The sequence below is a fragment of the Hyposmocoma kahamanoa genome, unplaced genomic scaffold (genome assembly GCF_003589595.1).
Source record: "Hyposmocoma kahamanoa isolate Upper Pololo Valley unplaced genomic scaffold, ASM358959v1 129, whole genome shotgun sequence".
Taxonomy (NCBI): Eukaryota; Metazoa; Arthropoda; class Insecta; order Lepidoptera; family Cosmopterigidae; genus Hyposmocoma; species Hyposmocoma kahamanoa.
In genome coordinates, this window is record NW_020653460.1 from 2,196,342 (window position 1) to 2,213,407 (window position 17,066).

The 17,066-nt window shown below is 35.9% G+C and overlaps 2 protein-coding genes across 2 annotated transcripts in view; one reads left to right on the top strand and one right to left on the bottom strand.

Annotated features, from left to right (window-relative positions):
- LOC113240293 (N-acetylneuraminate lyase-like) overlaps window positions 1-1,009 on the bottom strand; it is a 4,895-nt gene extending 3,886 nt beyond the window's left edge. Inside the window, exons 1-3 of the mRNA XM_026477558.1 lie at window positions 948-1,009; window positions 336-465; window positions 93-238 (exon numbers count right to left, since the gene is read on the bottom strand). Coding sequence (XP_026333343.1) covers window positions 93-238; window positions 336-465; window positions 948-950 — 279 coding nt within the window. The 5' untranslated portion in view covers window positions 951-1,009. The remainder of the gene's footprint in view (window positions 1-92; window positions 239-335; window positions 466-947) is intronic.
- Window positions 1,010-4,931: 3,922 nt separating this feature from the next.
- On the top strand, window positions 4,932-12,464 carry LOC113240283 (SAGA-associated factor 11 homolog). The gene is made up of 4 exons (XM_026477543.1): window positions 4,932-5,412; window positions 7,685-7,874; window positions 8,657-8,806; window positions 10,899-12,464. Exons 1-4 carry the CDS (start codon window positions 5,058-5,060, stop codon window positions 11,134-11,136), a joined length of 933 nt encoding a protein of 310 aa, XP_026333328.1. The 5' UTR covers window positions 4,932-5,057; the 3' UTR covers window positions 11,137-12,464.
- The last annotated feature ends 4,602 nt before the right edge of the window (window positions 12,465-17,066 follow it).

Genomic DNA, 17,066 nt, shown 5'->3' on the forward strand with positions numbered 1-17,066 from the left:
AACCTCATGATAAATGATACGGTAATATGATTCTATAACCTTATTAATTTAATGATCGCTTTTAATCAAAGTTAGTCACATAAAGTACCTACCAAGGTAACCACGTCCGGCAACGGTGCACCACCAACTTGCACCATAACGTGCAGCCTCGTGGTTTTAGCAGCACGCACCCACTCGTCCACGATCTTCTTCCTCTCATTTACGCTGAGAGACATATTTTCCCCGGTCGTACCACCCACTGGGGAATAAAGTGCATAATCGCATATTCTTATACTGTTTTAATTTTTATTCATTATGGTAATCTTAACTTTAAAATGCCGTATGAACCTGCTTACCTAAAACAGATTTGATGCCATTATCAGCCAAAAACTTGGCGTAAGGTAATATGGCTGGATAGTTGACAGACTGATCTTCATTAAGGGGTGTGAACACCGGAGGCATCAATCCACGGGCCTTGAATACCACCTATAGATAAAAACGATATTTTATAGTCCACAATACTATTTTACATTTCTAGAACTGTTGAAAACTCTCGCACCTTTGGTGTAATAATGCCACATCTGCAAAATGACAACTTTATAAAAGAGAGATTTAACTACGTACGAAATTGGTTGGTAAACTTTTTATTTTTTTACGCATTTACACTGGGTCATCGACTTTCGGCAGACTGCTTCGCCTGCCTAAGGCTACAATGGCGGCGGTCGCTTCAGTCGACTTCGGCTGCAAACTACTGTCGTCAGACGACTCACTATTTACACCGGGTAACTTGGTCGCCAGACGACTCAGTCTAAATGCGGCATTAAATGGGAGAATTATAAAATTTCACATATTCATACATAATTTGTCTCATGTAATTCGTATTATTTTTATGTGATAAAAGCACTTTTGACAAATGATAAATGAAAATGAATTTTATAAACACCAAAATAGTACGAATAGTTTCTTACCATTTTTAATCTGGAGAGAATGTTGTCAGCAAATGTAGACGAGTGAGTGACTCCCAAAGTGATTACTATAATGAAAAAGAATTACATAACAAACTGATCTCTCCATCTGAAGCTTCTTATCAGTTTGTTTAGTTGCATGGTAAGTAAATAATGACTTTGATAACTTGTTCATGTAAATGTGATATTATGTATGTATGCTTATCTAAATAATATATCATGACTGCGTTGACAGTTCTTTACATTTGTAGGTACTTACAATTACTTCTTAAAACTACTTTCTCAATATTTTAGTAGTAACATCAGCGTGTTAGTGAAATCAAAGGCATATGAGCCTTGTCAACTTGCAGTGGCAGTGTTCCTTAGATCTTTGCGATTCAAAGAGTGTGGCACTGCAACTGCTATTTACATGCGTGTCGTTTACCACCAGGTGCACGACTCGTTCGTCGCGTCACTTGGTATTATTAAAAAAATATTTCGACAATAGTCGTGTTTTGGCTGTCGTTGGATTTCTGTCATCTGCCCTTTAAGGTGTAGGTAATCGTTAAGTGTGCCCAGGCGATTACTCCATAAGAGATATCATAAAACTTTAAACTCATTTCGAAAGTACGTTACCAAATCAATAAATCGACAAATAGCCTATATTTTATAATAACTTTTTATAAATGAAACTAGAAATATCCAAACTTTGATTACTAATCGCTCCCATACATTAACATGACATTTGTAAAGAGGCTTTAGTTTTCCTACTGTAAGAGGTAACATTAAGTTAACAGATGAATAAACTGATATAAACAAAGTAATAAAACTATCTTTTCATTGAATAAAAATATAATGGCATAGTCAATTAATTGCTCAAGTGTAACTGTCCATAAAAATTAATAAAATCGATCAAATTTTTTTAAATACTGATCGACCAGTTTCATGTTAGGATCATTTCATTGTATGAGACGAAAAAAATCAAAATTTGATCGATCATATTAGGTACCGTACTTTCAATATCAGTTTAAAGCTTTTTGATATATCTCATATTTATGGAATAATAGCGTGGGCACAATGAAATGAAATGAAATAAAGTTTATTTACATTGAATAGATTATTACAGGATGGTAGTTATTACATTTGAGTTCATCTATTCAGCCGTTACACAAAAGCATGCAAAATTTAATCTTCTAAGTAGTCATTTACACTATAATATCCGTAACTTAACACACTTAACGATTACACCGTGTATAATTTAAATAGACTAGCTACTACACTTATTTTTTTAAGATTCTAACTGAATTGTAAAGATTAACAACTGGAAAGACAAATTAATTGATAGTTACACAAAAGTGCCTACAAGGCCTTCCGCTTAAAACTAAGTCAGTTCCTGAGGTAGCTACGCGGTGCGGGACGAGTAACGGATTCGCTCGACATGTTTCGAACCAATTCGTGGTCCTTAACAACTCCAGCGCACCAGTGCAAACTCAAAATTGTTCCTGACTCTGCATGCTCATGCGACGCGTATGAGGATCTAGACCATATCATCTTCTCCTGCCCCTCAATTGATCACGATTCTTTCATATCCGATCTCCTGGCCATCAGTGTACCAATCCCCGTCTCCGTAACCTTTTCAGCACGAGAAAATTATTTTTTGTGATTGTATTTGATGTTGCATTTTTTTAAGCATTCATGCCGTTAATAAAAAGAAAAAAATACAAAAAATCTCCTGTAATCACCCTTGCAAAAAACTTCCCGCACGGTCATGGCATCCCGCCATGAACCGTACCAAAGCGTTAGCGGTTTTTTTTATTAAATTTTGAATAAAAGGCAACTTATAAAGCAACAAAATCAACTATATTAAGGAAACTTCAATTTTATCACATGTTTCACAATAAATACAACAAAATATGAACTTATTATTAATTACGCAAAATACTAACTAATCGAGATCTTTTTCTTCGATTTGTCGTCAAAATACTCAAGAAAATAATCAAAGGATGGGCGGCAAGCTCCAGTCGTAGGGCGAGATGGGTACCTACCACAATTGATCCCCATCATCATATGACATTTGCCTCCACTTCCTTGATCTATGTGGTGATGGTGCGTCAGCCGAACGACTTCGCCTTTCAGATCGTGACCGTTCCCGAACAGACGTATGGCTTGAAATAGATGATGATCGACCACGACTTTGGTGGGCATCACGGGTACTTGAACGGGTACTGTTAGAAGATCGACCAAGACTGGCTGGATAAGCTAGATATCCTCCGGCGGCATTGTTAACTGGAGAGACATCGTTTTTCGCCGTCGGAAAGTGAGCGTGCCTTATAGATCCGGCACCAATTAGGAGATTTGGTAGTGAACTCGACGGCTTAGCGGTGGCAACCGCTAGTTATGCAATGCGAAACGGGAAGTGAGCGTGCCCACAGCTCCGTTACCTATCTGGAAAATAGAGAGGGTATTGTACGTGCATCCGGGGCGGCTCACCCGAGGCACTAGCCTCTCGAAGAACCGGATGAAGTCAAGTGAGGTCAGCTGTGACAACCCTGTACAGGCTGATCTGGGGTCAGAACCTGATCTTACAAGATTGTGACGGTGTGACCTCCTTACATCGTCATCTCACCTCTTTGTATCGCCTCTCTCGTCTTGTATCTTATAATTTTTTTTATTTTACTTGTATTTAAATTTTAAATTTGAATTGTTCCATCTTCCTTCGCTTTCTCATTTTGTTTTCGTACCACGGTCACTCCCAGCTCGACCGCCACAACAGTCAGAGCTGTTAATAAGCTAATCATGTGTAATAATTTATAAGTCTACACCCTTCATGTATCTATTTCTATAATTCAGTTTCTCGGCCCATTTAGGGGTAAGTGCCTTAATAATAAAGTGTAGGGAGTGTTTTATACTGTTATACCTGTTTTTTTTACATTTACCTTTATATTGTTACAGCCTTTCTTTAAACTTTACTTCTTTAATAAATTTTGTACCGGAAGCTTCCCATTTCATTGCCGTGAACCTGTTCACGACTAGTTAAGGTTACAACCCTTTCAAGATTCCTTTCCATTCCACAGGTTATAGTGCCCTTCTCCTATACCCTCAGGGTCGGTAGTAAGGGTCACTATAATCAAAACTCAAGAAAAATTAGGGGTTGGTCTGGGCTAGTGAGAGTAGGTATCCACTGATCGACTTTCTGGATACAGATACGACTTTATTGCGTAAATCGCATGTTAATGTCCCTAAAAACAAAAAAAAAATTAAGTAAAAATAAAACTAATCTAGTCATTTCCATCCTGATAAGCATGATCGTGTTTTATAACTTTATGACTTAAATGGACTTAAAGCAAAATTTCTAACAATTGACTCTTAAATTATTTTTTATGTAAAATATAACATATACGTAATAAGAAAATATTTTTATATTTAATAAATCTTGCTTTTCGACCTCCCGTCCGTCACGTACACGCTCACACTTGTTGCTCTCGGCACAAGTGTGTAACCCATAGATCATAACACTCTCCTTAAAACAAGGCCGCACTGCTTTAACAGCCAATATTAATCAAACGCACAAACGATGTTGTTGATCCGACGCGGTAAACTTTAATACTTTCATACCTAAATTTTTTCAAAGTTGAACGCACGATCGTATAATTCTATGCCGTAATCGTTATCAAGTTTATTGTATTTATGTAACAAAAAGGTTTATAATGAACTGGCCTTATTTATCGGAAATAATAATATCAAGCTTTAATTATGTATGCCGATACATATATCAGCTATTCACCCTACCCAATAAACCTTCCATATCCTATTTCATCCAAATTCCGTACCTCTTCTATAATTAGTAATTCTGCTTGGGTGGGAACCCAACACTTTCATGGGCTAAATGCGAAGGCAAAGCCATTAATATTAAAAAAAAATTGTCTTGTGAGCAGAGCAAATGTCAAACACAAATGGCAATTGGCAATAAAATAGATGAATTGAAATCTTTATTTTTTTCCATCCTCTAAGATTGAAATGGTCCCCAAGTGACTAGTGTTTTTGTGATTCCCTCAAAGAGTAGAGTAATAAAGGGATTCCCTTGAATTACTGAACAAATTGCGGTTTGTCTAAAACTCCAATAAAAAAAACAAGATGACCACGATAGTAAGCGAACTTAGCATGCATGATCTGACCCACAGATTCTTTGAGATCATGCAAGATGAAAATAACGCTGAACTTGCATCGCATTACATCTACGAAATGCTATTCGAAGATGTATCTTTGGGGTTTTTGTTTGAGTTCCACCATGGAATGAAAACTGGACTCACGGACTTGTTGGAAGGCGAAAAAGAAGATGAAGAGCCTTATAAGATTATGAACTCGCCAGAATGCGATGTTTTTGGCTTTTCTATTATGAAAAAGACTCCCGATTCTAACTGTTCGTGTCCTAATTGCGAGAGACCTGTGTCGGCAACTAGATTTGCTCCCCATTTGGAGAAATGTATGGGTGAGTAAATCCTTTTTATATAATTGTGTTTACTTGGACTAAAAACTTAAAACATCTCTTTGTTTTGGTATAATCAGCTGATTGTCATGGGTCACTTCCCTATTTTGGATAAGAGCCTAAATTTGGCCATTTTCATCTTGTTTAATCAGCAACTAAATGTTCAAAAGTATTATTTTTTTATGTCAAATAATATAATTAGTGGACTACGCCATAGAGTCGCCATTAAAGAGCAGAATACCAAAAATTGCAATGGAAATTGAATAATAGATTGATGGATAAGTGGAGATAGTTATGCAAACTAGAACCAACCCACAAAATGTCACTTTCAAGATAATTCGATTTTTGTAAAAACAGTGAAGAAATAAATAGGTAAGTTATTTGAGACAAACAATGTGAGTTATGTGTAGCATGGTATAAGGAAACTATTATATTATATAGCAATAAATAGAAAACATTATCTATCTTTTTATTTAGTTAACGAGAACCATGTTCTAGTTTTCGTGATGAAAACGCTAAAGATCTACAGTACTTCAGTACATGTAACATGGATCCATTTAGCATATTTAAAAAAATACATTATGTGAAGCTAAGCAGCTTTTTACCTATTAAAGATTTACTTATTTAGGGTTCATACCCTGAAGGACTTGTATTTACTCCGTTTTGGCTTGGTGTATTGCCAGGATCTTTTGTGAGCGGGTAAAGGACACGTCGGGTGTTATACCTAAATACATAACTCAATTTCACTCGAGGTGTGGGTTGGTTCTTGTACAAAATCGTGCTATTGACACATGACTGTTATATTTTAAAATTAGCAGGCTTGGGCCCCACTTTTCTCTGAAATGAATTTGTGTATCTAAATAATAAGTTTCTTTTTACAATTTACTTATCAACAAGAAATTGTTTATTAACCTGTCATGAGTCCACTTATAATTATTAAAAACACATGGTGTCCCTAACGATTTTGGAACATCTGTGTTTTCATCCACAATTTTTAGATAAATTTCAAGTTATAAAAAGGATTTTCTAAAAATTACCAGAGTCTTTCTCTAGGACGTGTGACTGGTTAAACATATATCTTTTTAGTGGAACAATTTTCCGCAGATATAGTACCGGCACGCTGTGATGGCCGTTTTGACGTTTGTCTGCTCATCAAGTTTCTTTTTAATTCATAACTATGTTGAAGGAGTTCTTTGCTGTACATTGTTGTTAATACTGAGGTGTAGCAAAATTTATGGAATTGTATAATTTTATGACACAACACAGCATGTGCTTTTCGAAATTCGAAATTTTAAAAAATTCACTTGTAGGATCGCTGGCCAGCTCAACTTCTACCTCCGGCAAACTCGCGTCAAAGTTCTATGCAAAATAAAGCAGTTTCGAATTGACATTGCTTCGGTTCATTGAAATATATTAAGTAAACATTTATGTTTTCCTTTTGTTAAAACTTCTTCTTTTTATTAAATTGCAAGGGTGCATGCAATACTAGATAAAAATCTGAAAAATTGTAGTTGTGGCTCGCATTTGATTATATTTTTTTCCACAATGAATTGAGATTTCAACTCGCTATTGTAATCTGTCAAAACGGCCATCATAGTGTGCCGTTGCTATATTTACAATAAAACATAAACCCATACATGCTGCTGCTAGACACATCTTATCTAAGGCTGCTTTTGGTCCATTGTCTACCACTTTGACCAAATGGGGATAGGAAATATCCCAGATCTTTAAGAGTATTTATGAATGTTCTCCCACATATAAATTCCACCACTATTAATATAATATCTTCCATTAAAGTTCACTATACATTCTTCTGTTAAATATTCTTCCAACTAAATTGTCACTTATTATTTAAGGGGGCCCTTTAACTACGTCTGTGGCACAACGGTTACCATACTGGTCTGCCATGCAGAGGTCTAGTTTGATTGCCAGGCTTGGAGAAATACTTTGTATGGCCTACATTTATTTCTCTCATGAGTTTGGGTAGTAATTTGTGATTGTCTATTTGTGTGTCCATGACACTCACCATACAAGGTTTCCCTAGTGCAGGGCTAAGAGTGTGTGTGTTAATAAAACATGAAGACTTGGTGACCCACTGCACAATAATTCAGCCCTACTCTTTCCTGTAGTTTGAAGAATACCTAAGTGCTTAGTATCATGGAGGTACCACTGATCGCTCAATCGGTACTCATGATCAGGAAGAACTCTGATTTTATTTTTTTTTATCTTGTTAATAAGGCCTGTACAAAGTAAAAATTACTGTTTAAATTCTCAGGTATGGGTCGAAATAGCTCCCGTATAGCCTCACGCCGCATTGCGTCAAATAGTCGCGAACCCACATCATATGCTGGACTACTCAGTGATGATGAGGATGATGTTGATTGGGCCGGAGGCTCATTGCAGAGCGAGCGTCGCAAGAGACGAATCAAGAATAATAACAACCGAAAGCCTAATAAGATGCACAAGTGAGTTTTATAGATGAAAAATGCTGGCAGTAATCTTGGGATGCTATTGTTGTATGCAATTACATCCATCGTAATATTTAAGTTTCCAATGTAGCACTAAGGCTAATGAAGTTAACCAAGATGAACTAATTCATCTTGGTTAACTTCATTTCACAATATATAGTACAAAGCAATAAATGTAATACCGAACCATTTAATTGGATGTTCTTCTCGAATCAAAGGGCGCTTTCTGAGCCATTCGGAACATTCCGAGTTAAACGAGCGATTCGGATACGATATCGTTATCCAACAGCGTTTAGAGTTAGTTGGTGAAATAGATTATAAGAAAAATGAAAATCCTTTTATATACATTTTTAAAACTTTAAAGGTTAAAAATATAGGAATACATTAATTAGTCTTGCATTAAAATAAATAAATAAAATTGAACAAAATCCAGACTTTATTTAAAATAATAAGAGCTTTCCATATTGCATTCTTGCTTTGTAAACAATAGGACGTTTGGTAACTTTCAATCAATAAGTGTGTTTTGAATAACGTTTGTAGCCTTTGGCGGTCGAGAAGTTCGAGTAAATCGTACAGGTGTGACGTCATTTCGGTTCGGTTTCAAATACGACAGTTTGACGTTCGATTCGGGGGTTTGAATAAAAATAAACTAAAATCAATCAACAACGTAGTTATTGTAATGTTCTGAATCGACCCCCAGGTACAATAATTCGGGTTTTGTTTCCCCTTACTATTATTTATTAATAACAATACTCATAATTCTTATAATATTTTCACAGTGGCAACAACCGTAACAACAATGGCACCCAGAACGCTGACCCGAACGACGGCGGAGCTACGTATGAGACTATGACCGCCAATGAGAAGAAGAATCTATTGCTGCAGATTTGTGGTGTTGTTTCTGAACATACTAAGAAACTTTGCACCAGGTGAGAAGTACACATTATGCTTTTGTCTCGTATACTACGAGCCATCAATGAAAAATCAACCATAGAAATAGCATCATGCACTAAAATCATAGTTCTAAGATCATTGCTCCTGTTTTAATCAATTTCAAAATAGAAGGAAATTCTCTGACTTGAAGAATTGGACTGTATGTAGCTTTTGTTTGTATGTTACGCGATAATTCCGTCGTTTGTGGACCAATTTCGATGATTCGTTTTTAGTAGGAAAGAGGTCAGTAGTCTTCACCTTCTTTCAACCTCTATACACCCAATACTGAATATAGGTCTCTTCCAAATGCACTCCATTCCTTCCGGTCTTGTACCTATCTCATACCATTTTTATTATTATTCTGGATAGCTATTTTAGTTTTCCCGCCTCTGCCATGGCCTAAAAGATTAATTTTGTATTTTTGAATGGGAGACGCGGTATTCCCCGTGGCGTAGTCGGCCGGGGTCAGAGACTCTGGTTCCGACGAACAATACGTGCCGTATCGCGCTGGACGGCCTTCTGCATTTGTGCTGGAAGCAACACGCCACAGGAATCTTACCGCCCCAAGTTATTATTATTATTATAGTATGGTTCAAACAACCTTCCCTGTAATAGTTATGTTATGCATATTTTTGTACTAAAAACAGAGCACCGTCACTAAGTACGTATGAGTGTATCACCGACAGTGCAAGCGCTCAGACAAGTCTTTCACTTAAATTACAATCCTCGTACAACCCCAGCATTCGGTTCCGCGCGACTGCATACGGCGGGCAACGTTATTTTCACCTCTGTGCGCGTGCTTAGGTTTCTTTTTTCTTCGCAGTGAGCATCAGGTTTCCCTAGTCAGATTTAATAGGCTATCATAGCATAGGTATTTTCGATCTTGTATGAGAGTGACGTGTCTGTTACGTAGTAAATATTAAATTATCTATGCTATAAGACATAACTTCAGGAGGCTTACTGTCTGACATGAGAAGCAATTTGAAGTTATAACAATACTTTTAATGCCTATAATTATAACAGGCAGCCAATGACTATATCAGACCTGGTAATCATATAAATAGAAACTTGGTCTGAAGTTTATGATATGAAATCCTATACATATGGCGAAAGGCATTGTAGTGTAGTTGTGTACTGTAAGTGCTCTGAGTGGGACACTAATATCTATATAGTATTATACATGATTGTGTGCTAAATATTTAATGATCTGCTGTAAATCTTAGCACTGGAATGGTATGTATATTAGTTCTTCTTTTTTTCCTTTTTGTCCATGGCAGGGTGTAGCAGAATATTAACAATACTGAGAAACATTATTGTCTGTTACTAAACTTTATATGTTCAAGTTGCTTATAAAGGGTTTTTCAACAAGAACTTTGTTTTGTAAATCAAAAAAAAAAAAAACAAAATTTAGATGACAATGATTCAAATTTTTATTGTATTAAAAAAGTAAGGTTTGGCAATTATTAATGAAAAATGATATCTGATAAATGTCCACCACGACCACAGTTACAGGTGTCGATTCTTTCGTCACAGTTTTTAATCACTTTTTGACAATATGGTGTGTCTATTTCGTTAATTACTTCACGAATTTTGAGTTTTAGTTTGCCAAACCTTATTTTTTTTAATACAATAAAAATTTAAATCATTGTCATCAAAATTTATTGTTTTATTTTGATTTACAAAACAAAGTTCTTGTTGAAAAACCCTTTATTTCTTTACTGATGTATTGAGATAAATAAATAATTTTATTATTATTATATATTCTTTATTGTACTAAAAAAAGTTAATTATATAAAAAGTGAGCAATTGTGTTATATTATATAAAAAGAGATCTCTTCCAACCAACCCAAAGTAGCGAGAACAAAGATCATAAGCGGACAACACTGCGAGAGAAAAAGAGGGAGAAAAATAATAATAGGAAAAAAAATTTAAAAAAACCAAGACTTACAAAAGTACCAAATGTAATAATTTCGAAACAATTTCTGAAATTTGGGTATTCGAAAATGTATATTTATAAAACTTCATACCAACTTTCAAGTTAGAAAAGGGCGGCTTTTGAATATTACCTATAATAATTACTATTTCCAGGTCCACACGCTGCCCCCAACATACAGAAGAGCAGCGGCGCGCTCTTCGCAATACTGTCCTCGAGCCTTCCACACCTGAGTCCCAAACAATGGGCCTAACAGCTGACGACGCAGGCTCTCCGCCGGACTCTAGTCCGTCTTCGTCATGTTCTTCTTCTAGCCGCAAGAGGGACCGGCATCGTGCTAAGAATAAATCTAAGAGTAAGCGAGAAAGGAATATGTCTCCAAACAGGGAATAAAAGCAACATTGTTTCATGTAGGTACCAAGTATGGTTATACACATGGAGTACCGCGAGTCTTGGAAAGAAGAGTAATCCTAAATGAAACAGATGCTTTTAACACTTGCATCGTCGGCCAATTAAAATGATTGTTTGCTTCCCTACCATCGGAAACATGGTGGTTATAAAGAATGGTGAACCTATGTGGCACCACCTTACTTGGATTAAAATGGCACTAAAATGTAAATGATTGTAATACAGGGTAATACATACTGAAACGCCAGTGGGTCTGCTTGGTTGGTGACCTTTAAGGTGTTTTTTTATCGGCAAGGCGAGACGAGGATGTGCGAGGCGAAAATTATTTGTTAATTTTATATTGAACCGTATTGCTGCCTGTATAGAGTGTACTCTGCAACGAAAACACGACAGCGCGGGCCCTCGCTACGGTGGGATACGTATGATTTAGGATTTTAAAAATATTTTTTCTGCAAATAATTGCAGAGTAAATAATATTATTTACTCTGGAACTTGGTATTTTAATATTTTTATTTTTAATTAATTATTTTAGTTGTGGATACACAACCTCAACGCGAGCTCGCGATATTTATTAAGGGCAATTTTTGGTAGACCTAGATCGACGAAATTTCATTTATCGTAATTTTTCGTCTCGTCTCGCCGGTGGAAAAGCACCATTAGAGTTTCCATAATTGTTATTATATTCTGTCATTCGGTCGATATCTGTTACTTCAATTTCTACAGTTGAAAGGGAAGCTACATGTCTACCATTATTATCCTATACATAAAAAGCGATACACATTATAGTTATAGTTTATTTAGGGTTGTACCCCTTTCATCAGCTCGCATCCGCATACCCCATACCAAACGTGTTTTTTCTGAAAGACTTTCAGGCATGGTGACAATACGGTATATAGAACACGTTTGTAATGGACGTGGTGATGTGAGCACGAACGTAGTCAAACACAAGATGTGATTTTTACCTAAATTCGATTTTTTAATTGGCTGGACCAAACTGACAGTTTTTTTTATAGCGGCAAGTCTAGTACTTGCTTCGGTTGCTTGTAGTTGTACGTCTCTCCCGTTCTCCATCCGAGCCAATTAATGTCAATTATTTAATACTGGACCAAGTTATGATTATGATGATGCGAATGAAGATGAAGATGAATGAAGCTTCATACTTGACTTTGTCTTTTGATTTATTCGAGTATTACTTATTTGACAGTAATTGTTTGGGACGGAGGACGGGACCATCAGTTTCGTTTGCTAAAAATAACATGATAATTATGGTGATCGTCGCCAATGTCAATATTTTTTTCTTTATTTTTTTATCTATCGAGTTCTTAGGTTTTCGCGATTGTTACACATAGGAAATGAAACTACTGAAACTAATGAAACTATTTAAATCGCGTATATTTGTTTTTTCGGCTTCAAATGTTAAAATTATTGTCCTTCCAATAAAATGAGCTTATTATAATATAACATTTTTTTGGAATGGAACATCTTATCGATTAGCTTAAATAATGAAAACGTACGTCAATATATGAACTTGTGGCTGCCTTAATTAATTTTACTAGATGGTTTTGTGATTTGTTTATTATTTCTCGGATTTCTAACTATGCTACTCTGCATATTTGGTTAGCATCTTAGGTGGGATAAACTAGACCACCTTCGTCCTCGAAAGCAACAAACTCATACGTATGACTAACTCCAGATTTTTATGAAGACAGCGCATTGTTAATTCTTTGCATTATATTTTTTTTTTATTACTCGTACTACATATCCTGCGACGTATGTAATTATTTGCTCACTTTATTCGGACACTCGAGGCAACATGCTGCAAAAATTTTCGAAATTACAGATACTACAAAAAAAAAAAAATTTACTAAACGTTATAAACGTAACAAAAGAGTTATAGAATATTTTTATCACTAAATGTTAAATTTGGCCAAAGAAAAGTAGAAGCGGCCGTACCACGAAACTAAATGCATTATACAAAAATGCGTTCGTTCGATATCCATGGCGTATTAACAAAGGATCACAAATATATCGCACCAAGTAACATACCGCAATATATTACAAATGGTTGCATATTTGTTTTCTCGAAATTCATACAAAACCAAAATAATTGTTTTTAAAATAAATTACGCATCTTCTGATTACAAAATCACTTGCCCGTGGAAGGAAACGTCCGTTTACCCACAGTTATGGTGCTTTTGCAGTTTATAATGGCACAATTACGCATTTTTCGCGTTTTCGACTGGTGTTCATCTACGATAACGGTCGAGCGCGTTCTGAAGTGTAGCAGCGGCAAGTAAGTGAATTTCACTTACTTTGGGCACGCGAAGTACGTACACTTGCGGCGTCTATCTAGATATATGTCTGTGCTCCCGTCACATGGTGTTATAAAAAAAATGTGATCAGTGGTTCCTTCGTCTAACGCATTCGCAAATCGAGCTGTCCCCAACCAAACCAAATATACATAGGTACAGGAGCCCTTGACCGTGACCGTCATACAAAGGAAGTGCATGATGCGAGCTCATTGTGAACACGTCAAACTGACAGTTTTGACATTTGCTGTATTGCCATAAATAGTAGCAAAATTTATCGTCCTTTCGGGACATGGTAGCCGTACTGCCAGTACTTAGATTAAATTTTTTTTAATTCATTTAATTTCTGACATTTCTTCGCGGGATATCTTTACGGTTGCCATTTTGAAACTCCTATTGCCATAAAAAAAACTAATTTCTTTTGACACTTTGTAAATGAATGTTGCCATGTTTTCTTTGCTGTTGTGTTCTCAATCAACTCACTGAAACAGATAAAAAACAATACTGAATGAATGAATTGAAGTCGGATCTCTTTTTATTTTTCGCCAAAAACTGGTAACACGTTGTCAGTTTTGTCCAGGTAATTAAAAACTTTGAAAGATCTTTTTAATTTAATTAGGTTTTTTTAGGTCTAGATACCTATATTGTAAAAAAATATATACATTACCAATTACGAATAAAAATAAAAACGTTCTTTAAAATGTTTGTGAATACAAAAATACTTTTTAATACTAAATACGCTCAAACGTTAATATTTTCGCTCATTTCAAATTAGCTTAAGTCAACTTTGAAACGCAGTAAAAGACTTCACGACTAATCTGTAACGTGATATTCTGTTTAATACAATAAAGCACGTATCTCTACTCTCTAAACACCTTCACGTAAAAAAGAGAACAAGTTCAGAAAACAACGAGCATGTGGGTCGGTGGATTTGCCGACAAAAAAATTTAAGTAGGTGCCAATTTCAAATTAGTTTCTTGAAATTTACTGAAATATGTCACGCACCCGGAGACGGGCAGTGGGTTAAAACCCAATCATCCCATCCGGGTTTTAACCATATTTTCACCCAAAGCAGTTTTAACCCATTTCTGACCAAACTTCGGGCAAAAACGGCGAATACTTGCAATTTTCACTACTAAGGGAAGCACATTAGGATTCGATTTCTATGAAGATCGATTCAAATGCATACAATCTAACGGTTTTTTGTATCTGATTTTTTCAATGATATTTTCAAGCGAATCGATTCAATAGAAAGGCAAACCGAATCGTCTAGATCAAAAAGCAATACAAATTTGAACAAGTCGGCTTACAGCAAATATTTAATTGTATAATAGTTTTTGTCCGCGATGTTGGGCGTTAATGGCTTTTAACCCGATTTAAACCCGGTGTTAACAAAGCGCCGGGTCAAACCCCGGGCGCTTGTCTATTTCTGCGGACACCGGCTTCGACAGTGTCCCAAGTCAAAAATCATTTATTTTTGTTTTATTACGGATGCGGTGCTTGCGAAAAAATCCATTATTTTCGGTGGATTTGTCCTGTAACGAACGAGGGAAATTGGAAATATTAAGGCTATAATTCTGAAGTTAACTAGTGTCACTTTTGATGACTGATCTGACTAGTGTTAAATGTTATACAGGGTGTAAATTTGTGACGGGGCAGCAAGGCCAGCTACCTTAATCGTTGTAGTTACAGGAAAACGGTTCTAGAAGACTATCCATGAATTTTGAAGATATTTTGATTGGCATTCACAGATTTTCAAAAAATGGTGCAGTCAGCAAGATAAAAGGCAATTTTTACAAAACTTTTTTTATGCCATTCGATCCGGTTTCTGGTAAGGATTAATAGTCTATGGGACCAACTGGGGTAAAAGTACTCGAAATGTCACAAATCGGAAAAAACTTTTTGCCACACATTTTGTAGGGTCACAGTCTTCTAGAACCGTTTTCCTGTAACTACAACGATTAAGGTAGCTGGCCTTGCTGCCCCGTCTCAAATTTACATCTGTATAACTACATTTTTACTTTTAAAATTTTACTTGTAATTTTTGAATTGAAGTTGAATGAAACCAGGGTATGATATGATGGTTTCATTGTGCAAATCTAAAGGTGTAAATTTATAAAATATGCTGAAGAATTCGTTTTATATGTTTAAGAAATATAAACTGTCTATAAAGAAAAATTGTATAGAAGTAGAAAATTACGACAAATGTAATATGACGTAATATTGTTTAATTCAATTAATAAATGAATATACCCAACTACGTTTTATTAAGGTGTTAACACACTTGAGGCCCCAGAGGCTGTTTTAGAGGTGGCATGTATACAATCTAATGTGTTTATGACTAAAAGAAAACAAAAAGTAAAAGAATAATCCATTTATTGGCATAAATATTAACTGTACTGAAATATTTACATTAATACAATATCACATAAAACTTAAAACACACTTCAAAGAATGTAAAAGCGAATAAACGATTCAACTATATAAGTACCTTAAAACAGTTCAAGACATCTTTGGAATGGGTTTTTGATGTACATTTTTAAAAAACCTCAAATTCATCAATTTCGATCAAAATACATAATTTATTCCCTAAAAAACAATGGAAACATGAAAAAAGTTAATACACGATTAAAAAAGAAAGGGAAACACAATTCCTGTTTTGTGCATATTTATTAGGAATATATTTTCGTCGCGGCAACATCGATTTGTTACACGGAAGGTTTTTTATGATAACAAATTACTCTACGAACAAGTCATGCATCTGGCGGTAAGCGACACGCCTGTCCGTAAGAGTTGCAGTGCCAGTCATTGTTTTAAATGACAAAGATCTGAGGGGCAGTTTCACTGCGCCAGTCATTTTGAAATACAAGTTGGCAAGTCCCACGTGCCTGTAACTTCACCAGTACCCTTAGGCTCCATTTACATTGCGGCGGAATGGAAGCTTCAATTTCGCCCCGCTGCGTGAGAAGACGCGCGCGGTCGCTGGATTCGCGCGAGGTCGCGAGCTTTCGCGAGGTCGCGAGCTTTCGCGAGGTCGCGAGCTTTCGCGAGGTCGCGAGCTTTTTAGTATTTCTTCGAGGTCACACTGGGTCTGCCTTCACGCCACTTCCCGCAGATAAGTTGATTACGCTCTATGTACAATATCGTTTCAAAAATTGGCTTCCATTCCGTTCCGCTGCAATATACATTGAGCCTTAACCCTTCATAACAGGAACGCAGTAATGCCACATTATTGCTTGGCGGCAGAAATAAGCAAGGGTACTTCCCTAGACGAACCCCCCACTAGGAACTGCTACTAAAAAAGAAGCTTACCGTACCTCATTTTTTTACAACCAATATACTTTATGAAATTACATAAATCCATTCTCACTATATAATATGTTAGGAATCATATCAATTTATTGGTATCTGTTTAATACTTAACTTCCCCGTTAGTTTCAGAACCAATTTATATTAAAGCGGTCATAAGCACTAAGAGTTTATAACTAATTATTGCTACGAGAGCAATCCGTCAACTGAATCAAAGCTCTGCGACAAACACCGAACATATGAAATAACAACAGTTACGTTTTCTGTTCACTTCAATGATATCTGAGCAGAATAGTA